The sequence below is a fragment of the Protopterus annectens genome, chromosome 16.part0, assembly GCF_019279795.1.
Source record: "Protopterus annectens isolate FY-2018-M chromosome 16.part0, PAN1.0, whole genome shotgun sequence".
Taxonomy (NCBI): Eukaryota; Metazoa; Chordata; order Ceratodontiformes; family Protopteridae; genus Protopterus; species Protopterus annectens.
Window position 1 is genome coordinate 616,700,492 of NC_056750.1, and position 16,331 is coordinate 616,716,822.

Below are 16,331 nucleotides of genomic sequence, written 5' to 3' on the forward strand. Positions count from 1 at the left end.
AGCTACTTGGTCTACTCCATATACTTTTATCACTCATTACAAAGTGGATTTGGCCTCCAGGGACAGGACATCCTTTGGTTCCATGGTGCTTAAAGGTGCACTCCCATGAGCCACCCAGGGAAAAGGTGCTAGGGATGCTGTCCCATCATTGTAAGAATGAAGGCAAGATAGGACAACATAACATAAAGAAGTTATGTACTCACCATAACGTTCTATGTTTGTTGTCCATCTCACCATTCATTCTTACGAACCCTCCTTCCTTCCCCCTGCCAAAGACTCCTTGTGGACCTGGTAGATATTTTTTACTAATTTCAGGAGTTCTTTGTCTCAGCTTGTTTCTCCTTCCAGTATGTATAGTTTGGATGTGGATATATGTATATATTTGTAGATATGTATATAGTGTACATATCGTTCAGTAGTAGCAGCAAACAAGATCTGGGGAATTACACCACTGCATTGTGGGATACCTTCTTGCCACGAGCCAGGTTTGAGACTTTCAACTAAGTATTCAGCTGAGTCAGAGCCAAGGATCGGCTCTGAACCCATCACTGTAAGAATGAAGGCGAGATAGGACAACATAACATCTGTTGTTTTCACCAAATGAGTTCTCTTCTGAGAAACACCAACACCGGAATTTGAAAAGATAAAGGGTGTTGATGTTGACAGTAAAGAGACTTCAGATACCACTGTATCTTTTTCATGTGGAGTCTTGCCAGGGTATCCTAAAAATCGTAGAAGCCACTATACCCAAACTCTTGATTTATTCTCTTGCAGTGACCAAAGTTTGAGTAGAAAACTTTAGAAATAGATATCGATACAGATCTATTTTTGGTTTCCTGTGGAAGAAAAGCTGTTCGAACTGAGGTGACTAGTTGATATCCCAGGAATACAATCCTATGTGAAGGATTCAAGAAAGACTTTTGAATGTTCTCTTGGAATCTGAGCTTGGGTAAGAGATCTCTTACTCAAAAGAGAGAGTTTGACATTTTGAAAAAGACTCAATAAAGATAAGCATGTCATCTAAATATGGAAAAATATGGATACCCTGTAGCCTGCAATGAGCTATAACTGGAGCTAGATACTTTGTAAATACTCTTGTTGTAGTGGACAGTCCAAAGGGTAAAGCAGAGAATTGATAATGTGATCCAGGTACACAAAACCTGAAGAAATGTTTGAAGTCTGGATGAACTGTGATTTATTGATAAGCATATTTTAAGTCTAGTGTTACTAGGAGACTTGAAAGAGGAAGAACAGGTAACGTGTTCTGAAGTAGCATCATTCTGAACTTGGGCACTATCAGGTTTAGTAAAGAAAAAATCACTACTGGTCTATATGCATTGCCTTTGGGACTAACAACATCCTTGAATAAATAACCTTCCTCACCTGGCAAAGAGGAACTGCTTGTATCACTCCTTGGTGATGAAGAACCAAGGAAAACAAAAGAGTCTGATATGAAGGATGATAAATGATCCTCTGGAAAGGAAGAATTTTCTCCCACTGCCATCTTTAACCTTGATGACTGATCTTCAGAACTCATTTGTCTGAAACTATCCTTGCAACAGAGAAAAATAGAGATTCCAACTTTCTGGAACAAAAGAAAGGGCCAGGGTTGGAGGAGGTCACACGGTCTCTTGTATAGTCATTCAGACTTGTTGGACTTCCCTTGATTTGAGGTGGTTTGAGGGTTCCTTTTGAAACCCCTTGTCATTTCTTATTAAACATCTGTTTACCTGTATTTTGTTGAGACTGCTTATTTTATTTTATTTTATTTTTTGTCATAATTGGATAAGGAGATAGACAATCCCTTTGAAAAATTGGAAAAGGAGGGCTGAAAAATAAGAGATTCCCTGGATCAACTTACCCCATTCATCACACATTTTGATTACCTCTGCAGCAGTGGGGCCAAAAACTAAATCTCTATCTAAAGGAAAATTTTTAACATCATCTGGGTGGTTCTGAGAATGTAGCCATGCAAACCTTCTTAAAATAGTGCCAGTAACCATAGCCCTGGAAGAAGTACCAACAGAGTCAAGCACACACGCACACACACACACACACACACACACACACACACACACACACACACACACACACACACACACACACACACACCATAAGCAGTGAATAGTGACACGTGTAGTAGATGAAACTGAATGATTTAAAGTAAAAGTTATGTAGTTTCCATAACAACAGATCAGTGTTGTCTAATTTTTGTCCAGCTGAACACATGGGTTGTCATATCCGATCAGATCCAACCTCAGCACCATTTGTGAAGCTTCACAGATCTGAGGCTCTGACTTCTTTGCCACCCATAATTCCTCCCACTCCACCACAGTACTTCAGATCAAGTTTGCCCCACCAACTAGAAAATGTAAAGATATGATAATCATTTCAAGGTTAATTGCTAACTTGATAGGAAACCTCTAGGAAAGGATCACAGTCTGATAGAAATGTTCACAGACAGGGTATAAGTGACATCCATTTGGTCACCAAACGCCAACAGATGATAATTTGGAAGGTAGCAGGAGGGAGGCTGAATGAGATCAAAATCAGACAACACTGATCTATCATTACAGGAAGTACATAGCTTTCATATCTGATGTTAACTATTTTCATCTGATTCAACACATGGCACAGATTCTCAAACTGTTTTTACCTGGGTGGCATCAAGGAATGACATTCCTAAGAATGATGGAACCAAAGAAGGAATGTGATCTAGATTGGACATCAGTTTATAAGGATACACAAAGGTGTGAACTGTTGACGAGGTTGCAGTAACAGACAATCATTAACAGGAAATTTTTTCATAAAGGTTGTTGAAGTCACTATTACCCTTGTGGAATGAGCTTTGGGGTTCGATTGTAAGGCTAGGCCCTTTTTAGTGTCATAGGCGCCGGAAGCTTTTACAGACTGGGGGTGGAGGGTGACAGGGGCACTTAGTGAACTAAAAAGGGTAATTTTTTTATAACTATTTGCTACCACAGCATAGGTTCACTTGGAGGATATTTTAAGCTTAGCCAATTCCCTTTTGGTGCTTGAATTAACATTTTCTGATTGGTCTTAGCTATCACCATGGCTGATAATTGTATATTAGCCCTAGTGAGAACAACTGTGATCATGCCATAGATAATTTGAGGGGGCCATGTAACGGATGCAGCATTTAGGAACTGCCTCTATCCATTAGTGGCATGAGGGGAAATCCTGGAGTACATTTTCTATTACCCATCCTTAGATCCAAGTTGCATTTGAATATGGATGGATGAGCTTTGTTTTATTTTTATGGATAGTCTGTTCCAGAACAGTGGTAGCCTCTGTGATATATAGCCATTTCTCCACGACATTCAGTTTAGATACCTGGACTGAGTATTTATGCTGCCATCTGACTTGCTGATGTTCAGTAGGTCCATCTGTATTATGTCAGAGGATGCTTTGTATGCCAGACATGTCACCTCTAAGCACTCTGTAGGATACTGAGTATAGTACTAAATCTTTGAGGTAGTCCATGCAAGACCTGTTGTTTAGGACTTGTATCCTTTTAGTAAGGTATCTCTGAAGGTATTCCAATTGTTGCATGGAGCTGGAGTGATAATTGCCAAAGTGGGCATTGTACAAAATGATTGACATAATGAGAGCTTTGTAAAGGGAGACAACAACATTGCTAGATCTAGTCACAATCAATTTGTTTATAAGCTGTGCAATATAGAAAGGCTTTCTTATGACTCTGGGCACATGTTGGGCAAAAGTTAGGTCACTGTACACACAAATTCCCAAATGCCAAACAAATGAATCAGTTTTCAGAGGGCATTATCATGATTTTGACACCAGTTATTATTTGGGACAAACCTTCCTGCATGATGGTTAAATCATTTGGGGATTCAGTAACTTCTCCTAGCTTGCAGTCATCTCAAACTTAGCTGGCAAATGCTCTTTGGTATTCCCTTTCACTTTTGAGATGTATATGCCAAACAGAAAAAGTTTCAGCACCAAACCCTGGGGGAATTCATTGGTGACTGGTCTCTTCCCCTGTTTTGATCTCCTGCATCCTGTGAGCCAAGTTGGCAATGCAGCTGGTGATGTAAGTGTTTGCTCCTACATTATTCATTTTTTGTACTACACCTGAGTAGGGGGTTGTGTCAAAAGGCTTGGCCAGGTCAAGGTAATGTGGTGTGAACTGTTTTACCTTCATCCATTGCTTTGGTAACAAGAGTAAAGCATAAAATTTGCCCATGATTTTGAGCCTTTCGCACTTTCCTCTGGGTTGTTTTCAAACACATTTTTAGGGCCACACATACATGTATGCATTCCTTGATTCACCTTCCTGATTGTATTAAATTATATTCCTTGTATAATGCAGCACACTTGTTAGACTTAAGTTAGAGCCCATTTTAAATGTATTGTTTAAACATTTTTCCAGTAGGCAATGAAACAAAAATGCATTAACCAATAATGACAAAACTGCTCTATTCAGAACATTTCCATCATAAAATAAAAACTGCATTTTAAATTTGTTTGAACATTTTTCCAGTAGGCAGTGAAGCAAAATGCATGCACCAATAATGACAAAACTGCCCTATTCAGAACATTTCCATGATAACAATCTACCTCCACACACAATTGCGTTTTAAAATTTATTGTTTGAACATTTTTCCAGTAGGCAATGAAGCAAAATGCATGCACCAATAATGACAAAAGTGCCCTATTCAGAACATTTCCATGATAACAGTCTACTTCTACACACAATATATAAATACAGAATCACAGTAGAGTGTAAGCCGTAGGCATGATGCACAGCTTCTTGAACGTATTTTCAATTGGGGGGAGGGGGGGGGGCAAAAAGCCAAAAACCTGGAACACATTTTAAATATTGAGTGTATAATTTTGGAAAGTTGCTTGCATAAAATATTGTTACCACCATGCATTTCACTGCCAACTCTTGAACCCAGAACCTTGTGTACTGCAGTCAGAGCAACATACCACTAAGCTAAACCAGTAGTTTCTTGAAGACAGGAAGACACACTTAAATGGCTATCATATCATTTAGTGAATTCAGTTTTCACTTCTCACCATAGCTCTCAACCTCTTAGCACAAAAATACAGAGCAAAGCCAATAATGCGGGAATACAGCCCCAAAATAGGGACACATTTCAAATACTGATTTTATAACCTTAGAAAATAGCTAGAATAAAAGGTTTAGGGATACATTTCAAATACTGATTTTATAACCTTAGAAAATTGCGAGAATAAAAGGTTTTGTTTTACCAGTCCTTCACAGGTGATGGTGGCTAGAGACTTTAGGCTCTTTTTACCTGTACCCAAGGTACAGGGTTTGAGCCTGACTACCTGTAGCCACCAGATGTATCCTGCTGGGGGGCATTTACACACACACACACACACACACACACACACACACACACCTCTGCAACAATATACAGTGTACTCACTCTACAAGCAGCATTCAGCTTCCGTTCCCACTCTACTCTGCAATTAAATTGTTCCATTACAGGTTTCCAGACATTAACCTGCTTCCACTCTGAAATTAAATCAGTCCAGATGCCAACGCTAACCCGCTTCTGAGACTAAATCCATTTCTGCATTACAGGCTTGCAGATGCTAGCACAGCTTTGAATGAATCTGTGTTCCTGCTCGCAAAACAACCGGAAATGCATGCGCTGACATCATCGCGGCATGGAAAATAAAAGTGCAGTGGTATGGATGATCTGCAAAAGTGGGGGGGGGCTCCCCTCCCCCCACACTCTATGGTTCTGGTGCCCATGTTTAGTGTAAATAAAGACAATACAATCTGATAATCATCTTGAAAGAGTAACTTTAAAAACTGCTTTGCTCAGTTTTGGTCTAGAAAAAAAAAAAGTAACAATTGATCACATTTCCTGAAGATTGTTATCTTATCAAGATAAAATCTGAGTTGGCGATGAACATCCAACATAAGCAGAGTACAGTGATTATAAAAAACTTTACACACCACTGTTAAAATGCCAGTTTTTTGTGACATAAAAAATGAGACCACAATAAATCATTTCAAAACTTTTCCCACCTTTAATGTAACTTATAACCTGTACAGTTCAATTGAAACACAAACATATTTTGTTGTGTCTTTCGGCTTTTTCCGGTTAGGGGTTGCCACAGCAGAACTCCGATCCGCTAATGATTGGCAGTAGATTTTTATGTGCCGAGTTGCCGGCCCTGATGCACAACTTTCAACAAAGGTACGCCCATTCACGCATGTCTCCACACAGAAGACGCTCTAGCTGAGAATCGAACAGGACAATGTCTTACTGTGAGGCGACAACGCTACCGCAGCACCACCGGGGGGAAAATATAAAAAATTTAAAAAGTACAATAAGCTGGTTGCATAAGTGTGCACACCCTTAAACTAATACTTTGTTGAAGCACATTTTGACTCAATTACAGGTGTATCTGCAGTTAACTCCTACTGATGCCTCTAGGTGTCAAATCATGCTTGTTCATATTTGCATCAATAATTCCAAAACCATGTTATGTACAAGGTTTTAAAAGATTTCATCTTAAAGCCTGCTCAGTGGCAACCTCATCTATATTAATATTTGACCTCTGTATAGTGCAGGTAAAGAGTTAACTGTTGTTCTTATGATATTAATTTATATAAATATAATTTTCACATTTTTCTAAACATCTCAACAACCTAGTAACACAAACAGAACTCCATAGCCTCACATGAAAGCTCTCAGCTAGATGAATAAAATGTTGCAGTATGTATGTAACTTGAGTGGTTGCTGAAATATTGTAAGTTGTTTACAAAATGTTACAACTGTAATAGTTACAGTGTTTACTGTGACTTATAAAATTCAGTTTAAGACCTAGAACCTAAAGAATACTACCACTAAAAACATAGTTTGTGCTAAAGACTTTGCCATTTATACTTCTTTCATAACCCCTATGGTTCCAGAGATATGAACACTTGTTTTGAAATGAGGACATAATTTGATTCTGTCAAAAGGTTTAGGCTCCGTCCATTGGAAGTTATAGTGCAAACTTCCTGAGCTTCACTAGAGTGAATGAGTTAAAATGTATATTTTCTTTTACATAAAAGTCCAATCTGGAGGAATATCAAAACTGCTGTTTGGGGACAACAGCAGATGTAACTCATACAATCACTGCTATAAGGTTTTTACCATTTTTTTTCTTAAAGAATCCTGACATTTGTAGAGCCAGAGAGTGCAAACTTATTTAGTCTTATACTATATAGCAACCAAGTTTTCAACTAAAAATGTCTTGAAAGAAAATGCTAGTACATTCCACCAATCCCTAGAGCAGCAGAAAAATGTCCACTTTGCAGGCTAGCCTATGTTCTGAGGAAATCTCACTAGCTATCCTTCTTGCAGCTGCTACCAAGTACTATTAAATCTGTCAGCATTTCTTTTTTACATTAGTTCCAGTTCCAGAAATTTCCTTACACTAACAGTGGGAAACCTTACATAACTGGTATATTTAGCTAGCACCAATAATTTTGCACCCATGACATTTCACAGCAAACCTCACTGACAGATCTCATTTCTTTGAACACTTTAAAAGCTCATTTGTCTAATGTTATTCAACACTGCTCAAAACTTCACAACAATTTCATTTTACATTAGACATAGCTTCTTGAGTTCTCCTAAGAACATACAATGACTTAATTCTTACCCATCTCATTTTAGCTGCATTAACATGATATCCTTGGATTCCTCCTCCCTCCAGCACCAAACTCTAATGTGCATTCTTAGTTCATGCAAAAAGCTTGTAAAATAATAATAATACAATGAATAAGAAAATAAGTTTGTACTGCTTAGTTTTAAGAGTATGATAAACAAAGAACTTGAGCTATAATAGTTTGGTTTCTCTGGATTTGTTTACCTGCTACAAATATTGCCTTCTGCCTTTGCTGTATGATATAATGGAAATGGGAAACTTCTTGCCCAGCCAACCATTGTTGTGGCTTTTCTATCCATTGCTGGCCATCTACAAGATCTTTATTATCCTGTATCACTGAGTCATCATTTTTCTCTTTTCATCTCATGTACATGGGTCATCCTTCACTTCCCTGAGTTCATAAACCCAAAAAACAGTTCAAGGGGTATTGCATTTCCACTGAAGTTTTAATGCCCAGTGGGAATAAATTATTGAAAGTGTTGGTTATAACATTCATACTTAGCAGTGAAAAATGTAACTTGTTTTCAAACTGTCCCCACTGAAAAAATGATTTTCAAGGTGACTTTTTTTTTTTCAGGATTCCAGTGTAAAAGAAGGATTTATTCTTTTCTAACAAAAGTCTTAAATCTCACCAAAATATGTTGAATTTTGTATTTTAAGACAAAATTTTCAAATATAATCAAAATATGTTGAGGATACCTGGTTGCAGCAAGTTTCCCTGGCCAAAATAATCTGCGTGCTTTTTCACTTTTAATATGAGTTGTCTGCAAGATGGTCCATACTGCCAATTTCTCCATAAATGTGACACAGTCCATATCTTTTTGTTTCTTTGACACACCAATTATATAAATATTCTTTCTGTAACTACTGTCTTCTTGACTTGCTTTTCATTAAGCATTTCATACTTTGCTTCTAATTTAAATAATTCTTATTCACCACTTTGTTCTCCTGATGTGTCTTTTGTTTTTTCCCGGTTAGGGGTTGCCACAGCGGAACTCCGGTCCGCTAATGATTGGCAGTAAATTTTTACATGCCGAGTTGCCAGCCCTGATGCACAACCTTCAACGAAGGTACGCCCATTCACACATGTCTCCACACGGAAGACGCTTTAGCTGAGAATTGAATGGGACAACGTCTTACTGCGAGGCGACAATGCTACAGCAGCACCACCACCGCAGTCAAATGATAGTAATTATAAACATCTCTTAAAACATAAACAGATTTCCTAACAACTCTAATTTTGTACCAGATGTAATAGAGATAATAGAAACATATCCAAATAAAAATAAATGTATTGATAGACATTAAAACTAAGGATAATTAACAAACCCCACACCCTATGTCACCCGAAAACTCCCTGCATCAGACTACTGACTCACATGTTGAGCATTTCACCCACCTCACTTTCAGTCTTCTTGTCAGTATCTCCTTCTCCTTTCATGCTGTCCTGTTCTTGGATCACCCATTTTAACTTTTCATTTTTACTATAGCTGTGTCTTTTCAAGCACCTAGGCTAGGCCTTTCTGCATCAGATATGACATTTATGTCATCTGTTGAAAATTCACTTCATCTCCTATGAGCTCTTTACTCTCCCTCTAAAGTCTCTTGACTCTTTCCCCGACCACTTTCTATGTTCACTTGTATCTTTATCTCCTCATTCTCACAATCACTATACTTGTCATTATCACATTGTTATTCTAAAGAAATGGTCTCCCTGCACCACGTTGTTCTCCTGATACAAAGTCAAAATGGTACCAGAGACACTGTTTATGAATGGTTTATTAATAAAGTTATCCAGCTTATAATTAAAAATTTGAATTTCAGTCAGGACTGTCTCAAAACATTTGCAACATTGTTATACTCAAGTGCATCACAACTTAAGTTGAAGACAAGCAGATGCCTGTTTGTGTCCTACCAAGTTGAAGACAAGCAGTTTTTTTCTCTCAATCTCCTGTGAGGTAGGCTAAAACTCCTCTACCATTCTGGACGCACTGAGTGCCAGTATTTTTTATTCTGGACTCCTGCCTATTTTTATTACATATGCCAAACAAGCTATTGTTTCAAAAATGATCATTTGACTTATATGAAGGAATCATCAGTTTCAACATAATTAACAAGGACTTTACATGAGTGACCAGAAGAATGTGCTTTTCTTTAGAACACTATAAAGGAAGTGGTTAGGTTAATGTTTTTGTTTGCTACTGCATTTTAAAGCATTGTTAATAAAAATTAAATCCAAAACAAGGTATTCTTCTTCTTGATTTTGTGTAGACATTAATGGTGAGTGAGCGAATGAAAAACAAATAAACACAACTTAAACAGTACTAACACCTAAGTGCCTACTGCTTTCAGTCTTACTAGATGTCGAATAATGATAAAACTGTGAATTGCATGCAAACCAGTTCTACAACAATATGAAGTTCTGCATTTGGTGTATAAGCATTTAATTAATTTTTACTTTAAAAGTACCAAATTATTTGTGAAATTGGGTTTTGGTACCTGTAATGAGGCAGTGACTTAAAGATCCAGCATAAAATTACTTAGAGAATATAGTTAGTTTTCTGATTCATTCTTAAGACTTTAACACAAATGAATGTCAGTATTATTAATTTAGATTATATGTCTATATCACTTTTTATTAGCCGTACTCACCCATGATGATAAAAATAGCACTGATTAGTGGAATCATAGTGAGGGGACTGTAAGTATAAGGGGCTGTAGAGTGTTCTGTAGACATCACAGATTCATTGAATAAGATAGTCCAGTTCTGAGAATGAGACTGTGGCTTTGTGAAAGTGATATACACCCCTAATGTCAAAGTGGCCAGAAACATAACTGCACCTACAAGGAGCAAAGGAGAATATGAGTCTTAACAATAGCATACTTACATAACATAGTTTGCCATGCAACAAGAAAGTATAGTTCCAATTGATAATTCAACACATAAAAATTCACTGTGAAAAAAAGACCAAATGGAAAAGTCCAGAATCACAAAAATCTGCTGTAGCAAGGGATACTTCTCTAAGGCTGCCACACCTTAAACAGGAAGAATATTTGGTTTCTGTACAAAAACTTTTCTTTTATGTCCAAGGTTGTCTGACCTAGAAGTGCAAATATACTAGAGAGGGGGTTGTGCTGTAGCCCCCATAATTGGGCGTAACAGACTTGCCCAACTTCCTCTGCTAAAATTAGCTTAAATAATTTTGTATTACTCATTTTTCTACTTTAATATGTGTGTGTGTGTGTGTGTGTGTGTGTGTGTGTGTGTGTGTGTGTGTGTGTGTGTGTGTGCGTGTCTTTGTTCAAAAAAGCCATATTTGGGCTTTTGTGTTTAGTTATTTTACTAAGAGTTTTTCTATCTTAGTCTTGCAAAATGCAACCAAAAAATGCATATGCAAGATGCAATCTTCGGACACAGAGTTACAGATATCACTTCAAAATAAAACAGAAAACCACAAAATGCTGGGATCAACTACAATAGTGATCACTAGTGTTTAAGTACTGATGCTAAATATACAGCAGGCAAACACTTTGTTTCAGGTTGTTAACATTACTTGGGATTCATTAATCCCTACACTAGGTAAGCATACACCCGTTTGAGTGGAAAGATAACACAAGCATAATTCACAACTTCTTCCTTCTAATTTTAGTTTTCCTACTGATTTTCTTGCAGCCTTAAATGTTGAGGGGATTCATAAAGCATAATCTTTCTAAGTGACTAGAAAGCACATAAATGTGGTAGGGATGTTCTTGAATACAGACTGTGTACAGTTAGTGTAGGTGTTAATGAATCTGGCCAATTGTATTAGTATTGAAGTAACTGCAAAATGATGGCAAGAAGCTATATAACAATAAATTAGGTGGTAATACTTAATTAGAAAGGAAATCTCACCAGACACAAAAAGTAGACATTTTCTTCCTGCTTTATCCATGAATCCAGCAGCAATTAATACAGACAGAAATCGGACAGCACCAACAATTGCAGCATCGTATTCACCACGCTGGGAAAAATGAAAATGGTACCTTCCATTAATATGAACAGACCTAGATGAAGGCATGCATATATATTTCAAACAATGTGCAAACTGTCAGCATGCCTTCTACAATACTGTACTGTATATACAATACTGTGTAAGTAGTTTATTTCAGACCAGATTATTTGCTTTTGTGTTGTGGTACTAACAGTAATATAGAATAAGTTTATGAGGACTATTTCTTAATAATAAATCTTTGCAGAAAAAGGAGGAGCCATTTTTCAGAAACAGAATGTGAACACCAGATGACATCCTAATACAACAGCAGGCTTGTTCATACAGTGCATGAAGAAGCACATTGCACAAAGGAAGAACTATAGTGAAATAAAGGGCTACACAGCACAGAACCGAGCAGCATGTCATTTTTTTCTGGTGATCTGTATTGGGAAACAGTGTTTTTACATAGGTCTGCATCAGTACAGCTATTATTTATTTATTTTTTTTTTGCTTGCACTTAGGCATTCACCCTCTCTTTCCTTCATATAACCTGCTAGGTCAATTGCATCAAAATATAATAACGGCAATGACATTTTGAGATAACTTGCACAGATATTGACTAGATTAATTAGCTTTACTAAATTAGAAAGCAAAGGGAACTAAAACAAAAAACTAATACCCCCAATTTTTAACATGAGTTGCACACATGCAATGATGGAACCATTCCATGGCTAATGTTTTGTTACTCCAGCTGAAAATTTATACATGATGTAGTATAGAAAATGTCAGATGTAAAGCAGGCATGCTGTCTTACTAAGTAAGGATGAACATGCATATTTGAAACTTCACATGTGTTTCCTTGTTAGGAACAAAAGTAGGGTCTACCTTACAAAGTATGGAACTAAAAGGAGTTCTGTTACAAGCTCTCAGATAAAAAGAGATATGCAGCGAGTGCATGTGTAACCCCTGATGCCCTATATCGGCAATTGCACACATTCACATTAGATACTGTACAAATAAAGCAGCAATCTTGGCAATGGTGCAGATTAAAGTAGAACAGCAGAAGTGTATTTTTTCCAGATATCTTACTACAACACTTTTGTATATACAACCAAACAAACTGTATCACTACAAACAAGCATGGACCTCTTTTAAAAAGTAATATTCTAGTAAATACGTGGTCGATGAAATTGAGAATAAAAAGATTCCTGTCCAGACTAAATTATACACATACACACACACACACACACACACACACACACACACACACACACTTACTTCAGAATATGCACAGCAAGCGACCCTCATCAATTACACACCAATAATTCAAATATGCAGAGCCACAAGTGTGACCAGTAAATGCTCGTGGCAGAGCCAAACACACTGGAACTGTCATCAAAATGAGCACATGCTTGCATAAGGCAGTAAAAGTGAAGTCATTAATTCAAATAGCAAATGCTCATGGCAGAACTAAATAGCAAATGCAGAGCAAGTGCAGATTAAAGTAGGACAGCAGAAGTGTATTGTTTCCAGATATCTTCCTGCAGCACTTTTGTATACGCAACCAAACTGTATCACTAAAAACAAGCATGGACCTCTTCTAGAAAGTAATATTCAAGTAAATACATGGTCGATGAAATGGAGAATAAAAAGATTCCTGTCCAGACTAAATTGTACACACACACACTTCAGAATATTCACAGCGAGCGACCCTCATCAATTACACACCAGTAATTAAAATATGCAGAGTCACAAGTGCAACTAGTAAATGCTCATGGCAGAGCCAAACACACTGGAATTGTCATCAAAATGCATGCACACTTGCTTGCAGCAGTAAAAGTGAATTCAGTAATTCAAATAACATAAAGGCAAGCATTCTATACACTGACCACCGATGGCTGCATTAATTGCAACCTTCCATACTGAGAGCTACGCATCTAGTAGAGCTACAACTGTTTTCCCTGTTTCAGTCTGCTTATTTTCATTTCCTTCCTATACAATAGAGTTCACACTATGTTATTTCACTATGAAAATCCTATGTGATATTGAAAAAGTAAGACTTACTACTATATAAGCAATACATAAAGTTTAATGCTAGTAAAGGTAACACATTGATTCCTCCCTCTATAATAACGTTAATCAGACTGTTGAAACATGAGTTACATATTACTAGATTATATCTGAAGAGCAGCAGCTCATTTTCATTTCTGTTTTTATGGAAACAACAAACAACATTATTTAGTTTTTTTTTTTTTTTTTTTTTTTTTTTTTTTGTTAAGAGGCAAAGCAACAGTCTTAGGTGTATATTTACATTCCCAGTCAAATACAGCACTGTTCTCCTGAATACAAGTGGTTACTAAATAGAAGGCTTCAGATATATATTACTTTATTTCCAGGTCCTCTTACCAGTATCACAGATGTCCTGTCAAATATGGATTCCAAGTAAACCAGTATTGGAGTGATTCCAGTAAGCTGCTGTAGAAACCTCATGGACACAGCAATCAGTATTGGTTTGTAAAAGGAAGGTTTCCTTAAATCTGCACATGACATTCTTTCACCCTGCAAAATGTAAAAGTGTATCAGTGCTATGGCAATGCATAAAGTAGTATTTATTAATGTCAACCACATTAATATTATGATAACATAAATGTTGCTTTACTAATGGGAATCACAATTTTAACTGCTATTCATTTTATTAGAAAAAAAGTTCATTTAGGGCCTTAATCTTTGAAGATACTGGAATCAGTATGAAAGAAGACAAGGAATTATATGCACTTCGTTGAAGGCTGTGCGTCAGGGCTGGTAACTCGGCACGTAAAATCCACTACCAAACATTAGCGGACCGGAGTTTTGCTGTGGCGACCCCTAACTGAAAGACACAACAACAACAACATTACATCAGCATTACTTTTTTAGAATTTGCAATATAAAGGAAATTATGTTAAATCATACATTATTAATATACTTTCACAATCAGTTCTTAGCTCACTCAGCAAAGTTTAATACCTTTTACAACCAGTTTTTAATTCACACAGCAAACTTTAACTGCTTAATTGCTATCTTCAGTATATGATACAGATAGCTATCTTTTACAAGCCATCATTTTATGATAGTTTAAATGTTTTATATGTACATTCCACTGAACATTGACACCGTATACTGGGTTACATACTGTATAGTATCTAATGTACCATACTATACTACTTGGCTGCTATTGCATGTATTTGTTACCATCTTAGTTCAAATTACAACTGAAAATGAGCCCTCTGACCCACAGCCAGATAAGAACGAATGAACAAACAAACAAATAAATAAAAATAAACCCTGCCTTCAAGTGAGTAATGAAGCTTATGCCATAAATAAATTTATGTCTTCAAATAAGTAATAAGGTTCAAGCCACAGCTTTAAACCCTGGCTACTTTCACTGTATTTTCAGAACACAATTGTAGTTTGTTCCTTCAAGACATACACTTGAATTTAAGACGTAATATAAACTGGAGGGTGTTCATGTGTAGATTTCCAGATCCAAGTTAAGAATAAATTCAATAAAAAAAAGTTATACACTTACCATAACGTTCCATCTGTGTTGTCCATTTTCATTCTTCCTCAAATGTTGAATTTGAATCCAATCCTTGGATCAGACTCCACTATTACTTTAGCTTGTGGCCACGAAAAAGCTCTCAAGCTCTTCCCTTACCCATAATGCACCAACTCCTAACATGCCTCAGATTTTGTTTACTGGTTTACATAAAGTAACACCAAGTAAATACAAACCCTTCTCACTTAAGGTCATTGCTCATGAAATGACAAGGTAAATGGAAAATAAAAAAGCAGGCAACAAATAGGCCACAGTAATTCTTTAATAAAAACAGACGTCAGAACATAAGCACTTTTGGGCAAAAACCCTTCATCAGACGAACAAATCAACCATAAAAACAAATGAATATTTAAAAGAATATTCAATCAATCAACACTCAATACTGGATTCTCCACCTTGTAAGGGCTGGTTTTAATGGTACAACACCATTTAGACCTGGGGATTTATCAGCCCCTAATTCAATGATCCATTCTATTTCATTATATTCAGTAAAAGATATATCACCGCCCCTAATGTTTAATCCAACAGTCTGCAGAAACATCAATGTATGCCCCAGATTTTACTCTATATGTTGATACAATGCATTGTGTGTATTCTTTAACCATATTGCTGAAAGATGTTTCAGAATTCTGTCTTTCAGTCTGCAGTTTGTCTTGCCCATGTAAAATCAGCTACACATCTTGCACTGGGCCAAATAGATAAGATTCTGTGTATAACAATCTACATATTGATTCATTGAATATTTCTTCCTTGTTAAAGGGCAAACAAATAGATTCTCTTTCTTAATATGTGGGCAAGCTTTACAGTGTTTACAGGCAAAAGTACCTTTGCACTGTGATATAATCTTATGTTTCTTAGATAAGCTATGTTCCTGACAAAGTAAATCCTTTAAATTTTTATTAAGTTTAAAACCAAAGATGGGTGTCTCTCCCACAATATTTCCTATTTTCTCATCAGTTAACATCTTCCAATTATGTCTAATATTCTCACATATTGCCCCAGTATTGTTACTATATCTGAAAGTCATACGCAATTTGTTATTGCTATTATCACCCATATTACTGATGGTTCTACAG

At 36.7% G+C, this 16,331-nt stretch overlaps 1 protein-coding gene across 1 annotated transcript in view; it reads right to left on the bottom strand.

Moving 5' to 3' along the window:
• The window catches only part of LOC122790366 (solute carrier family 2, facilitated glucose transporter member 6-like), a 146,910-nt gene that overhangs the window by 15,735 nt on the left and 114,844 nt on the right, over positions 1-16,331 (bottom strand). Inside the window, exons 6-8 of the mRNA XM_044057884.1 lie at positions 14,064-14,216; positions 11,579-11,687; positions 10,339-10,527 (exon numbers count right to left, since the gene is read on the bottom strand). Coding sequence (XP_043913819.1) covers positions 10,339-10,527; positions 11,579-11,687; positions 14,064-14,216 — 451 coding nt within the window. The remainder of the gene's footprint in view (positions 1-10,338; positions 10,528-11,578; positions 11,688-14,063; positions 14,217-16,331) is intronic.